Source organism: Sardina pilchardus, chromosome 2, assembly GCF_963854185.1.
Source record: "Sardina pilchardus chromosome 2, fSarPil1.1, whole genome shotgun sequence".
Taxonomy (NCBI): Eukaryota; Metazoa; Chordata; class Actinopteri; order Clupeiformes; family Clupeidae; genus Sardina; species Sardina pilchardus.
Genome location: NC_084995.1, coordinates 36,503,751 through 36,518,200, shown reverse-complemented (window position 1 = coordinate 36,518,200; position 14,450 = coordinate 36,503,751). Strand labels below are relative to the sequence as shown.

The window sequence follows — 14,450 nt, the reverse complement described above, 5'->3', positions numbered from 1 at the left end:
GAGAAGTTTTAATATGGGCCCCTTCACAACATTCTCAACTGTTATGTGGGCTACAACAACTTTGTGTGCTTTCTAAAGTCTTAGACCCTGACATGTAGGCTATGACTTGTATTTGAGTGAAGCGAGTTGGACCATTGACCTATGAAACCGGAAGAAAATATCCCACAAATGACCAACACTTTCTTAGTGTACATTTTATTGTTTAAATGATTTCAACATAGAATAACATTATACAAAGAACCTGTACAGGAGAAAGGAAAATAGAAAATCAAACCATATGTCAGAACCAAGATGTTTCAAGCACACTTGTTTAAAATGTTGTGTGGTGATTTAAACAGCCAATTTGGATAGGCTACAAGAAAAGAAGGCAAGAGAAGACAAAAATGAGCTGAGATGAAGCCATTGGCAAACTTTCCTGAACAAATTCACAGTCAAGTGCACATGTAATTGTAGTGATTGCTTTTCTCACTATAATAAAGATCATGAATTCCCCGACAAAATAATGATAACATAGAGTATGCATATTCAGAAACGCCCCTGAGAAAGAGAACTGACAAAAGAACAAAATTATAGAATAACATGCAAACACTATTCTAAGAATCAAACTTAAACATGTCTACGCAAACTCATTCCAATACCTCTTCTTTTTTTCTTTTTTTAGCATTTTTAGTATTAGAGTTCAATTAATTTCAACAAAACAAGACAAATTAACAAATGTAATTTAAGGCCTATACAGTATCTCATGCTTCAGAACCCACGGCTAATAGAAAATCCAAACATCACTCCATCTCTCCAACCCCTCTTAGCAGCATGAACGTGACATATCATGGCTTCTCAGGATTGCTTTCAGCGCTTTCTAGTTTCCCCAATAAATAGATTAAAACAATTCAGTGTGTTTTTATGATCAGACTAGCTGTTACCATGCAGGCTCACACATACGCGCGCACACACATACACACCACACACACACACACACACACACACAAACAAACAAACAAACAAACAAACAAACAAACAAACAAACACACACACACACACACACACACACAAAGAAGAGATAGGCTAGATTAACTTTTTTCCCCGAAACAAATACAGTCCAAGGGTGAATTAACAAAGTCTTCTGGTTACCTTGCAGAAATCTGCAAGACAACCAGCCAAAGTCATGGCCAAAGGAGTGTCCAAATCAACCACTTCTCTATTAAATTATGAATGGAAGATGCTATGCGTTCGTATAATACCATGACATGCTTCAGAATTCTATATCTGTTCATCTGAGATGCTGCATATTACTGTTTACACTGTTGACTGTGCAGGATTTGACTTTTCTGCAGCTCCATTTTGTTCTAAGTCATTCAGACTTCGGCTTTCTTTGCCAACTCACATATTACTTAACACTCCAGCCATAACCTACACATTATCAGCTTCTGCCGACAGACATCTTGAGGTTTGTTTCGTTAGCTACTGAGGTTGCTTATGTTAGCTACTAAAAAGGCTTATCTTAAAGACTGCAGTACAAATGAAGACAGGCATATTCTGTAAGGCAACGAAGCCAGCAGGGCACACAGAATACAAGCTAACCCTTCCAGCTCAAAGACAGCATTAAACAGATGCACGCAGTGCACTTCAGTTAACACAGTAATGAAATACTTATTGTTGTCAAACACACACACTGGTGTCTAATACACACTGAATTCAGCCAGAACACACACACATACACACACACACACACACACAAACATACACATAGTCTTCCTAGCTGCAAGACCAAGCATCACAGCTAGTGTCTTGACATAAAGCATGACGATCCCAGCCACCAGGGGGAACAGTCCCACAAAAGCTTGTCCACAACTGGGATTTCTTTTCTCCATCTGAATGGCTCAAAAAAGAGCAAATATTGCCCAAAAATGTTCCATCAGTGAACTGTCAGACTTGTTAAATTATAAACTGAGCATCTTTGCATTTGTATTTTTTCTTTCTGTAGGTCCAACTCCTTCAATGAGCATCTGCTCATTCCAAGATGATGCAAATGTCCCAGGCACTTCAGGTCTGCCTTGTCCCACGTGAGACAAAACACATTCAAGCCAAAGGTCTCCTTAATACTAAAAACAAAATGGAATTTTTCACTTATCAATAATACATATTTAAATGTTTCTATATCTTTCTCCTCAATCTTATTTATACAAATAGAATGTGATATAAATGCTGGATTATCATTTCATTTCAAAATTATAATCAAAAATTTTAAAATATCTGTAAAAATCCTATCCAGTTAATAGAAAATTATCTGATCTGGGAAAAAATATTAAGGCACTTTAAAAATGATCTTTGAGCTGATTGTTTTCAATTTTTCCACATGCAGAGAAATAAATGAAAAAAGTACTAAACAACGTCAAAACCCAGACCCATTTTGCACCAGTTCAGTTGCTGATGTATGGCACAAGAACAACACAAAGTTCTGTTCTGATGACTGGGCCACGGCCCACAGCCTGTCTGTCTGGCACCACTCACTGAGTGGGCTCCTGATGTTCCTCAGCCTCTGCCATGTCATCAGCCTGGCCTGGACAGGGCTCACTAGCGCCACCTGGCTGGCTTTCTGAGGAAACACTGTTGTTGGCATTGGACTCTTTTAAGGGTTCCTCTGTCGACACCCCTGTCTTCTCCACAACTGCTTCCCCCGTCTCCTCTTCCTTCTTCTCTCCAATCGCCAACTCCTCCTCCTTTTTCTCCTCCTCCTCCTTTTTCTCCTCCTCCTCCTCCTCCTTCTTCTCCTCCTCCTCCTCCTCCTCCTCGTTCTCCTCCTCTTTTACTTCTTCCTGGTTGTCGTCTCCTTTCTCATCCCTGTGTTCATCCCCCGACTCCTTCTTCTCGCCCTCCATCTCGCTCTCTGTAGCAGGGTTGGCGCTGCAGGGCATGGACTCGCTCTCGCTCCCCGAGGCGCAGGGGAAACCCTCTCCCTCCTCGGAGCCCAGCTCGTCCCTCAGCAGGGCCTCGCTCATCTCCTCGTCCTCGTCTTCGGCGTCACAGCCCTTGCTGTCTTGGGGCTTCTGGTGGATGCGCTGATGCCTCACTAGGCTGTGCTTTAGGGTGAAGGTCCGCTCACATGTTTGGCATTTAAATGGTCTCTCACCTAAACAGGAAAGACACAGAGAGTATATACTGGTCAGGCATAATTTCTGAGAGCAGAAAAACCCAGTCCCATATGCTGTGAGATTAAGAGGTGAGAATGAAACATTCGTCATAACCACCATCTAGTGCTTAGCGCAACCACCTAAAGGTGAAGAAACATAGGGAAACTTTTTGAGCAGCTTTGCTGTGCAAACACATAAACCAGTTCCAGATAATCATGACGATTTACCTACTGATGATTTAAAGTTCTCGGAAAATAAATTGTTGTCCAGTATCAATGGGAGACTCACTCTACTGACCTGTGTGTGAGCGCATGTGTCTGGTCAGGTCCTGAAGGCTCCAGAACCGTTTGTTGCACATGTTGCAGATTTTCTTCCTCTTGTCCGTCTTCCCTGAGGCTCCGTTCTCGCCGTCGCCCCCCTTGGACTCGGAGGAGCCGCTGTCTTCCTCCTCGTCGCTCTGCTCCTCTCGGTCCTTCTCTCTCTCGTCCTCCTCGGCCCCGGACGTCTCCACGCTGCTGCCGTTCGCGTCCTTCTCCGGGGTGCCCCCGTCCACCTCCCCGGCTTTAGGAGAGGGGCTCGGGGTCGGCCTCTGCTGGCGGCCCCTCTTCTTGGCCACCTCTTCGGCCTGGGCCTCCTGCAGGTGGGACTTCTGGTGGCGGTTGAGCGTGGCCGCGTGGCGGAAGCTCTTCTTGCAGGTGGGGCAGGTGTGCTGGAACTCGTCCGAGGAGCCGCTCTCCGGCTCCACCCGGGCGGCGCCCGGAGAGGCCAACGCGGCGGCGGGCTGCTCCGGTCCGTCGGCCGACAGCTTGAAGTCGATGAGCTTGCAGGCCAGGTTGGCGTCCAGGCTCGTGTTGCTCTGGGCGTCGTCGCCGTCCTCGGCGGCAGCGCTGTCGTCCAGCTCGTCCGCCCTGCTGTCGCCGTCCTCGGAGCCGCTCTGGGCGTTGTGCTCCGCCGCGGCGTGCTGCTCCTGCTGCGTGGGCTCCTGAGTCTCCGTGCTGCTGCTGGACCCGTCGGAGGACGGGTGAGTGTCTCCCGCATCTGTGTGCGCTCCTGCCTCCACATCGGAGATGCTCTCTGGAAGACACAACACAAGACAGCGTTAGAAGAGAAGAGCCACGAGGCGTTACTCGACATAACGGTTTTTTTGCTGCTGCAGGAAGATTACGTTGTCCAGCCTCCTAGCGCTCTTTACCTGCGCTTCCTTGGGAGCCTTCCTCTCCTCTGCCTTTGGAGCGCTGCCCGTTGTTCTGGAGCAGGCGGCTGGTCAGGCCGTGCTTGCGGAGCAAGTGACGCTCACAGTTGGACTTGGTGGAGAAGAATGCGTCACACTGAGGGCATGGATATGGCTTCTGACCTAGAATGCACACACACACACATTCATGTCAGTATGTGAAACACAAAATTGGCAAAATTGACTAACTGAGCAAAGAACAACTACAACACCAAGGGGAAAAGATGTTAACGAGTTTTCTACTATCTGCTTATTGACATCAGTACACACCTGTATGTGTTAACATGTGCCTCTGCAACGAGCTAGCCCAGGGAAACACCCGTGGGCAGTAGGGGCAGGTCATCTTCTGCACCGAGTTGGAGTACGCGTTCTTCTTCCCTTTGCTCTGCGGCCGTTGCCTCTGCTTGTCCTTGTTCCCTTCTTTCTCCTCCTCGCTGGTGGACTGCCGCTCTCGCTCCATCTCCATCTCCTCCAGCGCGGGCTCCACGGCGCTCGGCCGCAGGTACGGGCTGAACTTGTTGGCGTCGGTGGTGGCGAGCATCTTCTCCACGCTGGGGAACTCCCCGCTGGACTCCAGGTCCAGGCCGACGGCCATGCCGAAGCCGCTGTCGTCCATCTCCTCCGCGGCGGCGGCGGCGGGCTGCTTCTTGCCTTTCTTCTTGGAGCTCCCCGTGACCGGGGAGTCCTCCCGGGCGGCGTCCAGGCCGAAGGCGCTGGCCAGCTGGGCCTTGTCGTTCAGGACGTCCGCCCCCTTCAGCCCTCGGACGCCGTCGGCCATGCCGGGGCTGCCCGCGCTCCTGCCTGCTTTGAGCAGCGCCGGGGCGGCGGACACGGAGGAGATGATCTGCGCGATGGACGCCAGAGGGGGCAGCTCGGTGGCGTTGGTCACCGCGCACGGCTTGGGCAGGAGCGGCTTCAGCCGCGCGACGGACTTGGGCAGGTCGCTGGCGGCGAGAGCGGAGGCCAGCAGCTGCGGCGGGGAGATCTCGAAAGCCCTCTGGAGGACGGGCCGGTCGTCCGGCGCTTTGTGCGCGCTGGACGAGGGCAGCTCCTTCTTGATGTCCGCCACGGCGCGCAGGAGGGGCACGGGGTCCGCCGCCTCGCGCTTCATCCTCTTCCTCTCCGGGTCCTTGGGGATGGACAGGTCGATCGGCTCCATGGAGCAGTCGTACGCCAGCGGCGGCGGCGAGGGCGCCGCCTCCCGTTTGATGGTGATGCTGCCGGACTTGTTGGAGAAGTCCAGAGGCTGGTCCTGGTCGGCGACGAGAGAGTAGGGGCCGGCGTCCAGCTTGGCGGACTGGACAGGCGTGCCCACCAGGAGCCCGTTGGAAGACGACACGGGCTGGGCGCTCTGGAGAGCGGCGGCGGTGGCCATCACCGGCGCCAGGGCGGTGATGTGCTCCTCGATCTCCCGCTCGGGCACCTCGGGGTGGCACTTGAGCAGGTGGTGGATGCAGTTGCGCTTGGCCAGGAAGGCGGCGCCGCACTGGCGGCACTCGTAGGGCTTGCGCTGGCAGCCGTTGTGCGTGCGCAGGTGGATCTGCAGCGCCCGGTAGCTCTTGAGGTCCTCGCCGCAGTAGCGGCAGGCGGTGGTGCTGGCGATGGCCGGGTCCAGGAGGTCCAGCGTGGACGGCGGGCCCACGCCGCCCGAGCTGGCGGACGTGACGTACTCGATGTTCTTCTCGATCTCCTTGCGCGTGCTCTTCATGTGCTTCTTGCGCAGGTGGCGCTCGCAGTTGGCCTTGACGGTGAACGGGTAGTGGCACAGGCGGCAGACGTAAGGGCGCTCGCCGCTGTGCGTGCGCAGGTGGCGGATGAGCGTGGCCTTGTCGGGCGCGGCGTAGCTGCAGATGCTGCACTGGTAGGGCGAGGCGCCCAGGTGGTGGCGCATGTGCGCCTGCAGCCCGGCGGGGAAGGAGAACACCTGCGTGCAGAAGCGGCACGGGTACTCCGTCTTGGCGGCGGGCGCCTTGTTGCTCTTCTCCTTGCCGCCCGCCGCCTCCTCGTGCTTGCCGCCGCCCGGGGCCGCGTCGTACGGCACGGCGGTGGCGGTGGCGGTGGTGGAGGCGGCGCTCTCCGAGCCCATCTGCACGTTCTCCCAGCTGTAGCCCTGGTTGACGGGCGACGAGGAGGACGAGGAGGAGTTGGAGGAGGACGAGGACGAGGACTGCTTGGGGGTGCGCAGCAGGTGGCCGGTCGGCGGCGGCAGGCTGGGGCTGATGTAGCCGGGCGAGGCCTGCTGGGCGCTCATGGGCGGCGGCGGCGGGGTGGACGCCCCGACGCTGGAGCGCGGCGTCACCGGCGGCTTGGGCTTGAGCGGCGGCGCGTGCTTGGCGTCGCCCTGCGGCTGGTGCTGCGGGTGCCCGGCCGTGGCCGCCGCCGCCACCGCCTTGGCCATCTGCGACGACACGGACGTGGCCATCTTGAGGATCTGCTGCACGTCCACGCCGGCCTGCCCGCTGAGGGGCCGCACCAGCAGCCCGCCGTCGGGCGCCAGCACGAAGCCGCGCGGCAGCGGCTGCAGCGAGAGCAGGTTGAGCGCGCTGCTCTGGCTCAGGCCCTGCAGCGACACGGGCTCCAGCGGCGGCAGGCTCAGGTTGCCGCTGGCCTCCTGAGGTAGGCTGGTGACGGCCGGTTCCACGCGGATCACCCGGATGCTGTCCAGGACGGCCTGCTGGAGCTCGGCCTCCGACGGCACCGGCTTCACCTTGGACGTGTGCTGCAGGCCGAGGTGCTCCAGGAAGCCGGCCTTGCGCTCCTCCTCGGCGGGAGGCAGGTTCTTTGGCGAGGCCTCCCCCTCCCCCTCCTCCCCCTCCTCCTCCTCCTGCTTCTCATCTGCGGCGCTAATCCCGGGTTTATCTGCGCCGGTGATGTCATCGGCGCTGGGCGTCTGAGCCCCACCTGTGGCGATGGCGGGGGATTTGTGGGTGTCTGTGTGCAGATCCAGAGACTCCTGCAGGGGGAAGGCCTTGTTGCAGACCTCGCACACAAACCGGTGGAACTTGCTCGAGCATCTGCGCAGGTTGGTCTCGCACCAAACCTAAAACACACGGGACAAAGAATCTAAAGCTAGGAAAAAGCACAGCTTTTCGAAATGGAGGATAATGAACGCAAAGCCGCTCCATTTTCTGTTCAGACAAAGAGTAGCGAAACAAAAAAAAAAAAAAAAAAAAGGGTGGTGGCCAAACCTGGGCAATTTGAGGAAACTTGTGGCAGGAGAAGTCGATGAAAGCCAAGTCGCTGAAGCCGAGAGGCACCGAGGGGTTGCTCTGGATGAAGGGGCGTCCTGACGGGTCGGTGGGCAGCTGCTTGTGGATGACCGAGTTATGGCGGAGAAGGCCTCGATGAGTGCGGAAGGTGATGCAGCACAGATTGCACCTGGAGCCAGGAACAACAATTTGCTTGCTTTAATGTCTATCAATAAAAGTGTGAATTGAGAGACCTCACAGACATCAAACATTTGATGCGTGCGTGCTTGTCAAAGAATGTGTGTGTGTGTGTACATGTTACGTGCTGTTACTTGATCCTGGCAAGCAGGTTGCGCAAGAATGAATTGTGTGCGTCTATCGGTGTATCTTTGTGTGCGTGCGTCTATGTTTTTGTGTGAGAGTGTGTGTATGGGTGTGTGTGTGTGTGTGTGTGTGTGTGTGTGTGTGTCTGTGTGTGGTTTGTGGTAAGGCTCTTACCTCAGAGTAGTGTCTGGATGAGTCTCCATGTGGGACTCGAGCCCATATTTACAGATGAAGGTCTTGAAACAGATGGGGCAGTGCAGGAGCTCCTCCTCGCGCTTGCCTCGACCTCGTTCCCCCGCCTGATCCTCCAGCATCACCTGGGGGGAGGGGGACAGCGCAACATGCTCACTCCAGGATGCAGGGCCAGTCCTCTCTGGGCAGTCACACACTCCAGAGGAATGACACTAGCACATTGTTGTAGACTGTAGTAGAGCTGAGCCAATCTCAACTGTCTGATGGGTTCCTTTGATTATCAATTATACCCATAGAACAAAGGATCCAATAACAAAGGACCACACACACACACACACACACACACACACACACACACACACACACACACACACACACACACAGACACACAGACACACTCACACACACACACTAATTGCTGAATGGATGTGTGTAATGGGAGCTTTAGTACCTTTTTATTGGGGGACTGGTCAGTTAAGTCTCCATCATCCTCCACACTGGGCTTCCTCTTCACGGAGAGGCGCCTGCGCTTGGTTGGAGAGGGTGGGTTGGAGTTGAGGACAGTGCTTGGGTCCTTGTCGTGGATTTTCATGTGTCTGCAAGGTCACACAGAACACTTACGGTCAGAACGGCGCCGAGCCACAACTGACGCAGAGGCGTGAAAACGTATCTGTGCTTTTAACTGCACACATGACCCAAATAATTGGACGATCATTAAAGAAAAGTGCTGATGTTATATTAAATGAGTCTTAAAAGAGGATTAACACAAAGGCACATCATATATGTCTCTGTGCTAGAGCCCAACAGCCCAACAGATGACAAGCTCCATCTTGACAGAAATTTGCATAGATAGTGAAATTCCGATGCAGTTTAATTGGATCTTCTAAAATCACAGACTGAGCTTTCACACAAGTCACACTAGGCAGCGCCTCTGCCATAAAGGAGTCCCAGCTGAATTGTTTAATTCTCAGGTATGAAAAAATACGGGGCAGCATCACCCCAAAAACTGTAGACTACAGCTCTGTGTCTGAGGAGCCAGAGTCACCATCATCTCCATAAAGCTTCATTTACAAAAGTCACTGTTTCACTCAAGTCATTTCTCTTTCATGGTAGACTTTGACTCTAGGCACTAAACTGAAAAACATGAACTGCTGGTATGTAAAACAGTGTGTGTGTGTGCGCATGTCTGTGTGTGTGTGTGTGTGTGTGTGTTTGTGTGAACAAGTGAGTGGGGAGGAGAGTGTGGGAAGATAAAAATGCAGGGCATAAACACGGACAGCAGAGGGCTTTCTCCTCAAGAGGTCAGATGCAGAGAAGAGTCACATTACAACATGCTGAGACGTGCCCCCCTCCTCTCTTCTCTTCTCTTCTCCTCTCCTCTCCTCGGCTCTACTCTCCTCTCCTCTCTTCTCTTCTCTTCTCTCCGCTCCTCTGAGCAGCCGCTCTTCCCACCCCTCACCACCACAGAGTGCCTGAGCAGGAACAAACCCACCTTTCAGGTTCTACCACATATGAGACTCGCGACTGCCGCTGGATGTGGGTTCGGTTAGGAGCCCTCACAATCCGTGTTAAATCGAGTGTGTGCTTCGGCATGTTCCTATTCATTTGAGAACAGCCCCCCTCACGCCCACCTTCCCCCGCCTCCCCTCAACAGTGCAGCCTTCAGTACGAAAGCCTGTATAGTGCGCTATTATGTGTGCGTTAATGTGTATGTGTGTGTGTGTGTGTGTGTGTGTGTGTGTTTGTCACTCTGTGCATGCCCGCATGCCAGACTAGAAAGCAAGGGAAAGAGCGAGTGACACCGAGCGAGAGAGAGGGAGAGGAGGATAGCGAGAGGAGAGGGAGTGTATAAATGTCAGCGAGCCCAGTGGTGTGAATCTTGTTTTACATTCGGCAGCCAAGGTTATTAATAGCAGACAGGCAGCGTGATGGCCGCCCATATGTGGACCCGACTCTGACAGCCCAAATCCTGTTCCATCTCACATCTCAGCCCTCTGGCCTTGCTCACGCCCCGTTGTCATGGGAGATATACTGCAGCACATTGGCCAGCTGCGTGCTGCTACCGTTGGTCAAGCGACAAACTTTTTCAATAGATTGCAAGCGTGTAAACTGTACGGAAAAAAAAAAAAAAAAAACCAGCACGTCTCAAGCATGCCTGAGAAAGAAAAAAAAAAAAAAAACAGGACGGTGTGTTGTTGATTTACTTTAATAGAGCACCATAAACTTTATCTACGGGACTTTTACTGCAGTGTCTTGGCACATGTGCCAGAGGGCACTGTAGATTTCACAGCACACCTCTTTCTCCCTCTCCCTCTCTCTGTCGTTCTCTCTCTCTCTCCCTCCCTCCCTCTCTCTCTCTCACTCACTCACTCATTCTCCCCCACCAGATTTATCTCCAAGCTGCAGGGGGACTCGGGACCGGTGAGTGAGGGTGTTTATCTATGACCCTGAGTGTCCTTTCTTCAATGAATGGATTAGACATGATTAATTCTCTCTGTTGGGTGAATGAGTTAATATCCTTGCCCAACATGCTACGCAGTAATGAGCTTATGGCTCACGTGTGCAAATGGCCTCCTCACATCCTCAACAAGTTTCCCATTTCCTCTTCCTGTCTTGCTCTTTCTATCTCTCTGTCTCCGTCTCTCTCTCACACATACACACACACACACACACACACACACACAAACACACACCACCACCCACCCATATATGGTATCCCTGCATACCAGAGCTGCACAGGGTCCTTAATTCAATGCATACCCAGAGATGCTAAAACAAGACAAAGCAATCAGAGCACACAAAAGGGCAGCACGCTAACAAACAAACACACCAACCGTACCCCTCCCTTTTCTAAAGTAAACAAGTGCAATCACTCAGCAAGGAGAAGCAGGAAGTAAGCTGACTGCACACATGAGTGGGGATCCCCTCACTCCCCCTCACTCCACCCTGCAGTCACCCCTTTCCTGTTCCTCTGCTCTGCTGGCAGACCATTATCTCTCTCTCTCTCTCTCTCTATCCTCTCTCTCTCTCTCTCTCTCACACACACACACACACACACACTCTTTATTACACAGTAACTCTCTTTCTCTCTGTCTGTCTCTCTCTCTCTCTCTCTCTCTCTCCACAAACACTTAACGGTTTCCTGTTCAGTGTTTCTGGTGGGTCCCCAAAAAACCCAACTCCACACACTCCACGTTCCTGCAAAGCCCGGCAGCAGTGGTGATCGTTGGTGTCGGCTCCTGGCGGTCCTCGAGGCGGACGCTGCAGCTCACCTGTGCATGTTGCCGTTGGTGGTGAAGGTCTGTCCGCAGACGGAGCACTTGTAGGGCCGCTCGCCGCTGTGCACCAGCATGTGGCGGTCCAGCGAGCTGGCCGAGCTCAGGGCCTTGCCGCAGATGCTGCACGAGTGGTCAGTGGCGCCGCTCTCAGTGTTGTGCTGCGGGACAACAGGGGGGGAGAGCGTTAACATGCGGCCATGTGCTGCACCTTTTTAGTTCCGTGTGTGTGTGTGTGTGTGTGTGTGTGTGTGTGTGGCACCACAAAGGATGAGCAGGGGATGGGAATTGTACTTTTGCACACAACCGTGCACACAATACTTCAGTCACGTTATTGGGTCAGGTCTCATTGTGTTCCTATTTCAGTTACAAGTTGATCTTGATTGAATGCATCAGTTCCTGTGTGCATGTTGAAGGCATAGGTTCCTGTGAGCATGTTGAGTGCAGAGGGGGGAAGGGTACCACATAGGACCTGTGCTTGAGTGTGTGTTTGTGTGTGTGTTTGTGTGTGTGTGTGTGTTTACCTGTCTGATGTGCATAGTGAGCTGGTGCTGGGAGCCACAGGACTTGTCGCAGAGCGGGCAAATGAAAGTCGCGCGATCCTCTTTGACCTCCTGCAACGTGAAGGCAGACAGAGCAGAGCAAGCATCTCAGTGAGGGCATACCATTCCAGCACACTCCCCCTCTACCCCCCCGACCCCTCTCCCCTCAGCAGCCTCTTCCCCCTTCCCTCTACACAACCCAGCCTGGAGAGAGGGAGAGAGGGAGGGAGGGAGAGAGGGAGGGAGGGAGAGAGGGAGGGAGGGAGAGAGGGAGAGATCAGCTAGGAGAACGATGCAGCCCTGTCCAATCCCCCCCACACCACACCCACCCCACCCCATCAATTCCCCCCCCCCACCTCACCCCCCCTCCTCTACTGACAGGCAACAACAGCTGACTCCCGTCCCCCCGTTAAGTTTCCACAGGACATCAATCACTTTCGCATGAAACACATCAGGGCAAACACACGGGCCAATGACAACTCCTGCTGCAATGTGATTCAGTTACAATAGAGAGATAGCTAATCACAGCTGCTGCGTGTCATATACGGAGTCACATGCAGTTCAGGGTTTCATTGACTGGGTGCATCTTCTTCTATTTTGACTCTCGAAGGTTACCGGCCAGCACATTTCCATGTGATGAACTGAAGTGACAGCGGTACAGTGCTGTAGCGTAAAACGCTACATCAATACAACGTCCGTGCACACCATGCATTTACTTTCATGGATACCATGCCGATTTCATGGTAGATACACCCGATGCGGAGCACTGCAAATATAGCAAACTTATATCAGTAAGCACGATTAACCCAAAATGTATGATTAGATGTTTCCTGGCTATTTTCAAATGAGCGTAATCTGAATGTGTATGTGCAGCCAATCTCATCATCTTGGGTGCTTAGTCTGAAGACACACAGTGTGTGGGATTCCTTGTCCTGTTGACTCTGGGGCTAATCATTAACCTGCAATGCCCCTGGAGCACTGTGCTCAACTCCCTATCCCTTACACGTCTCCCACATAGGCAAACACACACGCACACACACGCACATGCACACTCTCCCTCTCTCAAACTTTTACAAGAACTACGCCCAAGCCCATCACAATTAGCACCAAAGTTCTCCTCTCGAAAGCAGGTCACCTCCGCAGTCTCCTCCAGCCTGAGGCGCTCCTGGCCTGAGCTGTGTGTGTGTGTGTGTGTGTGTGTGTGTGTCTGTGTGTGTGTGTTGGGGGTGGGGTGGGGTGAGGGAAGGGGTGGGGTGGGATGGGGGGTGCTCGTGTTGGGGTTGGGCGGGTGGTGGGGGATAAAACGGCAGGAGGTGTGTGTGTGTTGGTGCGTGTGTGTATGTGTGTGTGTGCTTGACGAGGTGAACACACGGGGTGCTGTGTGCTGGGAACAGTTGTTCCAGCGCTGGCGTTACGGCGGAGCACAAGTGGCCTCCCCATCTGTCTGCGCTACGTTGACAAGCAGCACTTCTGGCCCAGACCCGAGCATCCCTAATTCACCACGCCGGGACACGGCCAGACCCCTGCCGTCGGCCATCAGCCAGCCACCACCCCCCTACCCCTCCCCCTCCGCCCCTACCCACGTGTGGAAACGTGCTTAGCGACACTGACCGGGCAGAGGAACGGTTGCTTGTGGGGGTGGGGTGTTGGAGCTGGGGCAGGGAGGGGGGTTTTAGGGTGCCTGAGGAGGAGGGGGAGGGGGGGGGGGGGGGTAGAGTGCTGAGGGGGCAGAAACACCTGTTGGCTCCACAGAGGAGCGCTTCACTGGGAAGCGCACACTTTAATTGGAGGCATAAGACACGCACAGGCCACTGACAAAGGGGGGATTGAGACGGCAACAGGGACCATTTGCTGCCGTTCGTTCAGCCAAAGTTCAGGCCAGTCAAGCCCGTGAGCCACGCGGTCACACACACACACACACACACACACACACACACACACACACACCCACACACTTACATGCACACACACACACACACAATGCTCATGCCCATCCCTCTGTATCCCAACCCATCCCTGAGTCTACAAACCCAGAAGTGGTAACTGACTAAAGGTTATCCATCCATAAGCAACACAAGCATTGACTTCGACATGGTTTATTCAAGCAACAGTGAGGAAGTGTGGAGTTTCTGCAAGATGGACAAAGAGGGAAACATACTGTGTGTGTGTGTGTGTGTGTGTGTGTGTGTGTGTGTGTGAGAGAGAGAGAGAGATAGACAGACTGAGAGAGAGAGAGAGAGAGAGGGGGGGAAAGAAACAAATGGGTGAGTGAGTGAATAAGTGTGCAAGTGAGTGAACGAGTGAGTGAGTGAATGGGTGAGTGAGTGAATGGGTGAGTGAGTGAGTGAATGGGTGAGTGAGTGAGTGCACATCACATGGGCTCGTACCTGATTCCTCCTCCCCGTGCGATTGGCGGAGGGGGACTTGCTGGGCGTCTTGACGGGCGTGTTGCCGGTGGAGATGGGCTCCACGCCGCCCCCGTTGATCTGCCCCGCGTTCATGACCGTGTTCATCATGGAGTTGATGGGAGTCAGGTCTCCTCCCTCCTCGCCTCCCCGCGCCTCCTCCTC

At 53.4% G+C, this 14,450-nt stretch overlaps 1 protein-coding gene across 1 annotated transcript; it reads right to left on the bottom strand.

The window, feature by feature from the left end:
* Positions 1-641: 641 nt before the first annotated feature.
* Positions 642-14,450, bottom strand: rreb1b (ras responsive element binding protein 1b; the record flags this gene model as incomplete). The annotated part of the gene is made up of 10 exons (XM_062552437.1): positions 642-3,127; positions 3,426-4,202; positions 4,321-4,482; positions 4,630-7,399; positions 7,548-7,737; positions 8,046-8,188; positions 8,515-8,659; positions 11,336-11,499; positions 11,863-11,952; positions 14,268-14,450. Coding segments are annotated over 10 exons (5,247 nt in total), but the record flags the coding sequence as incomplete, so codon positions are not given.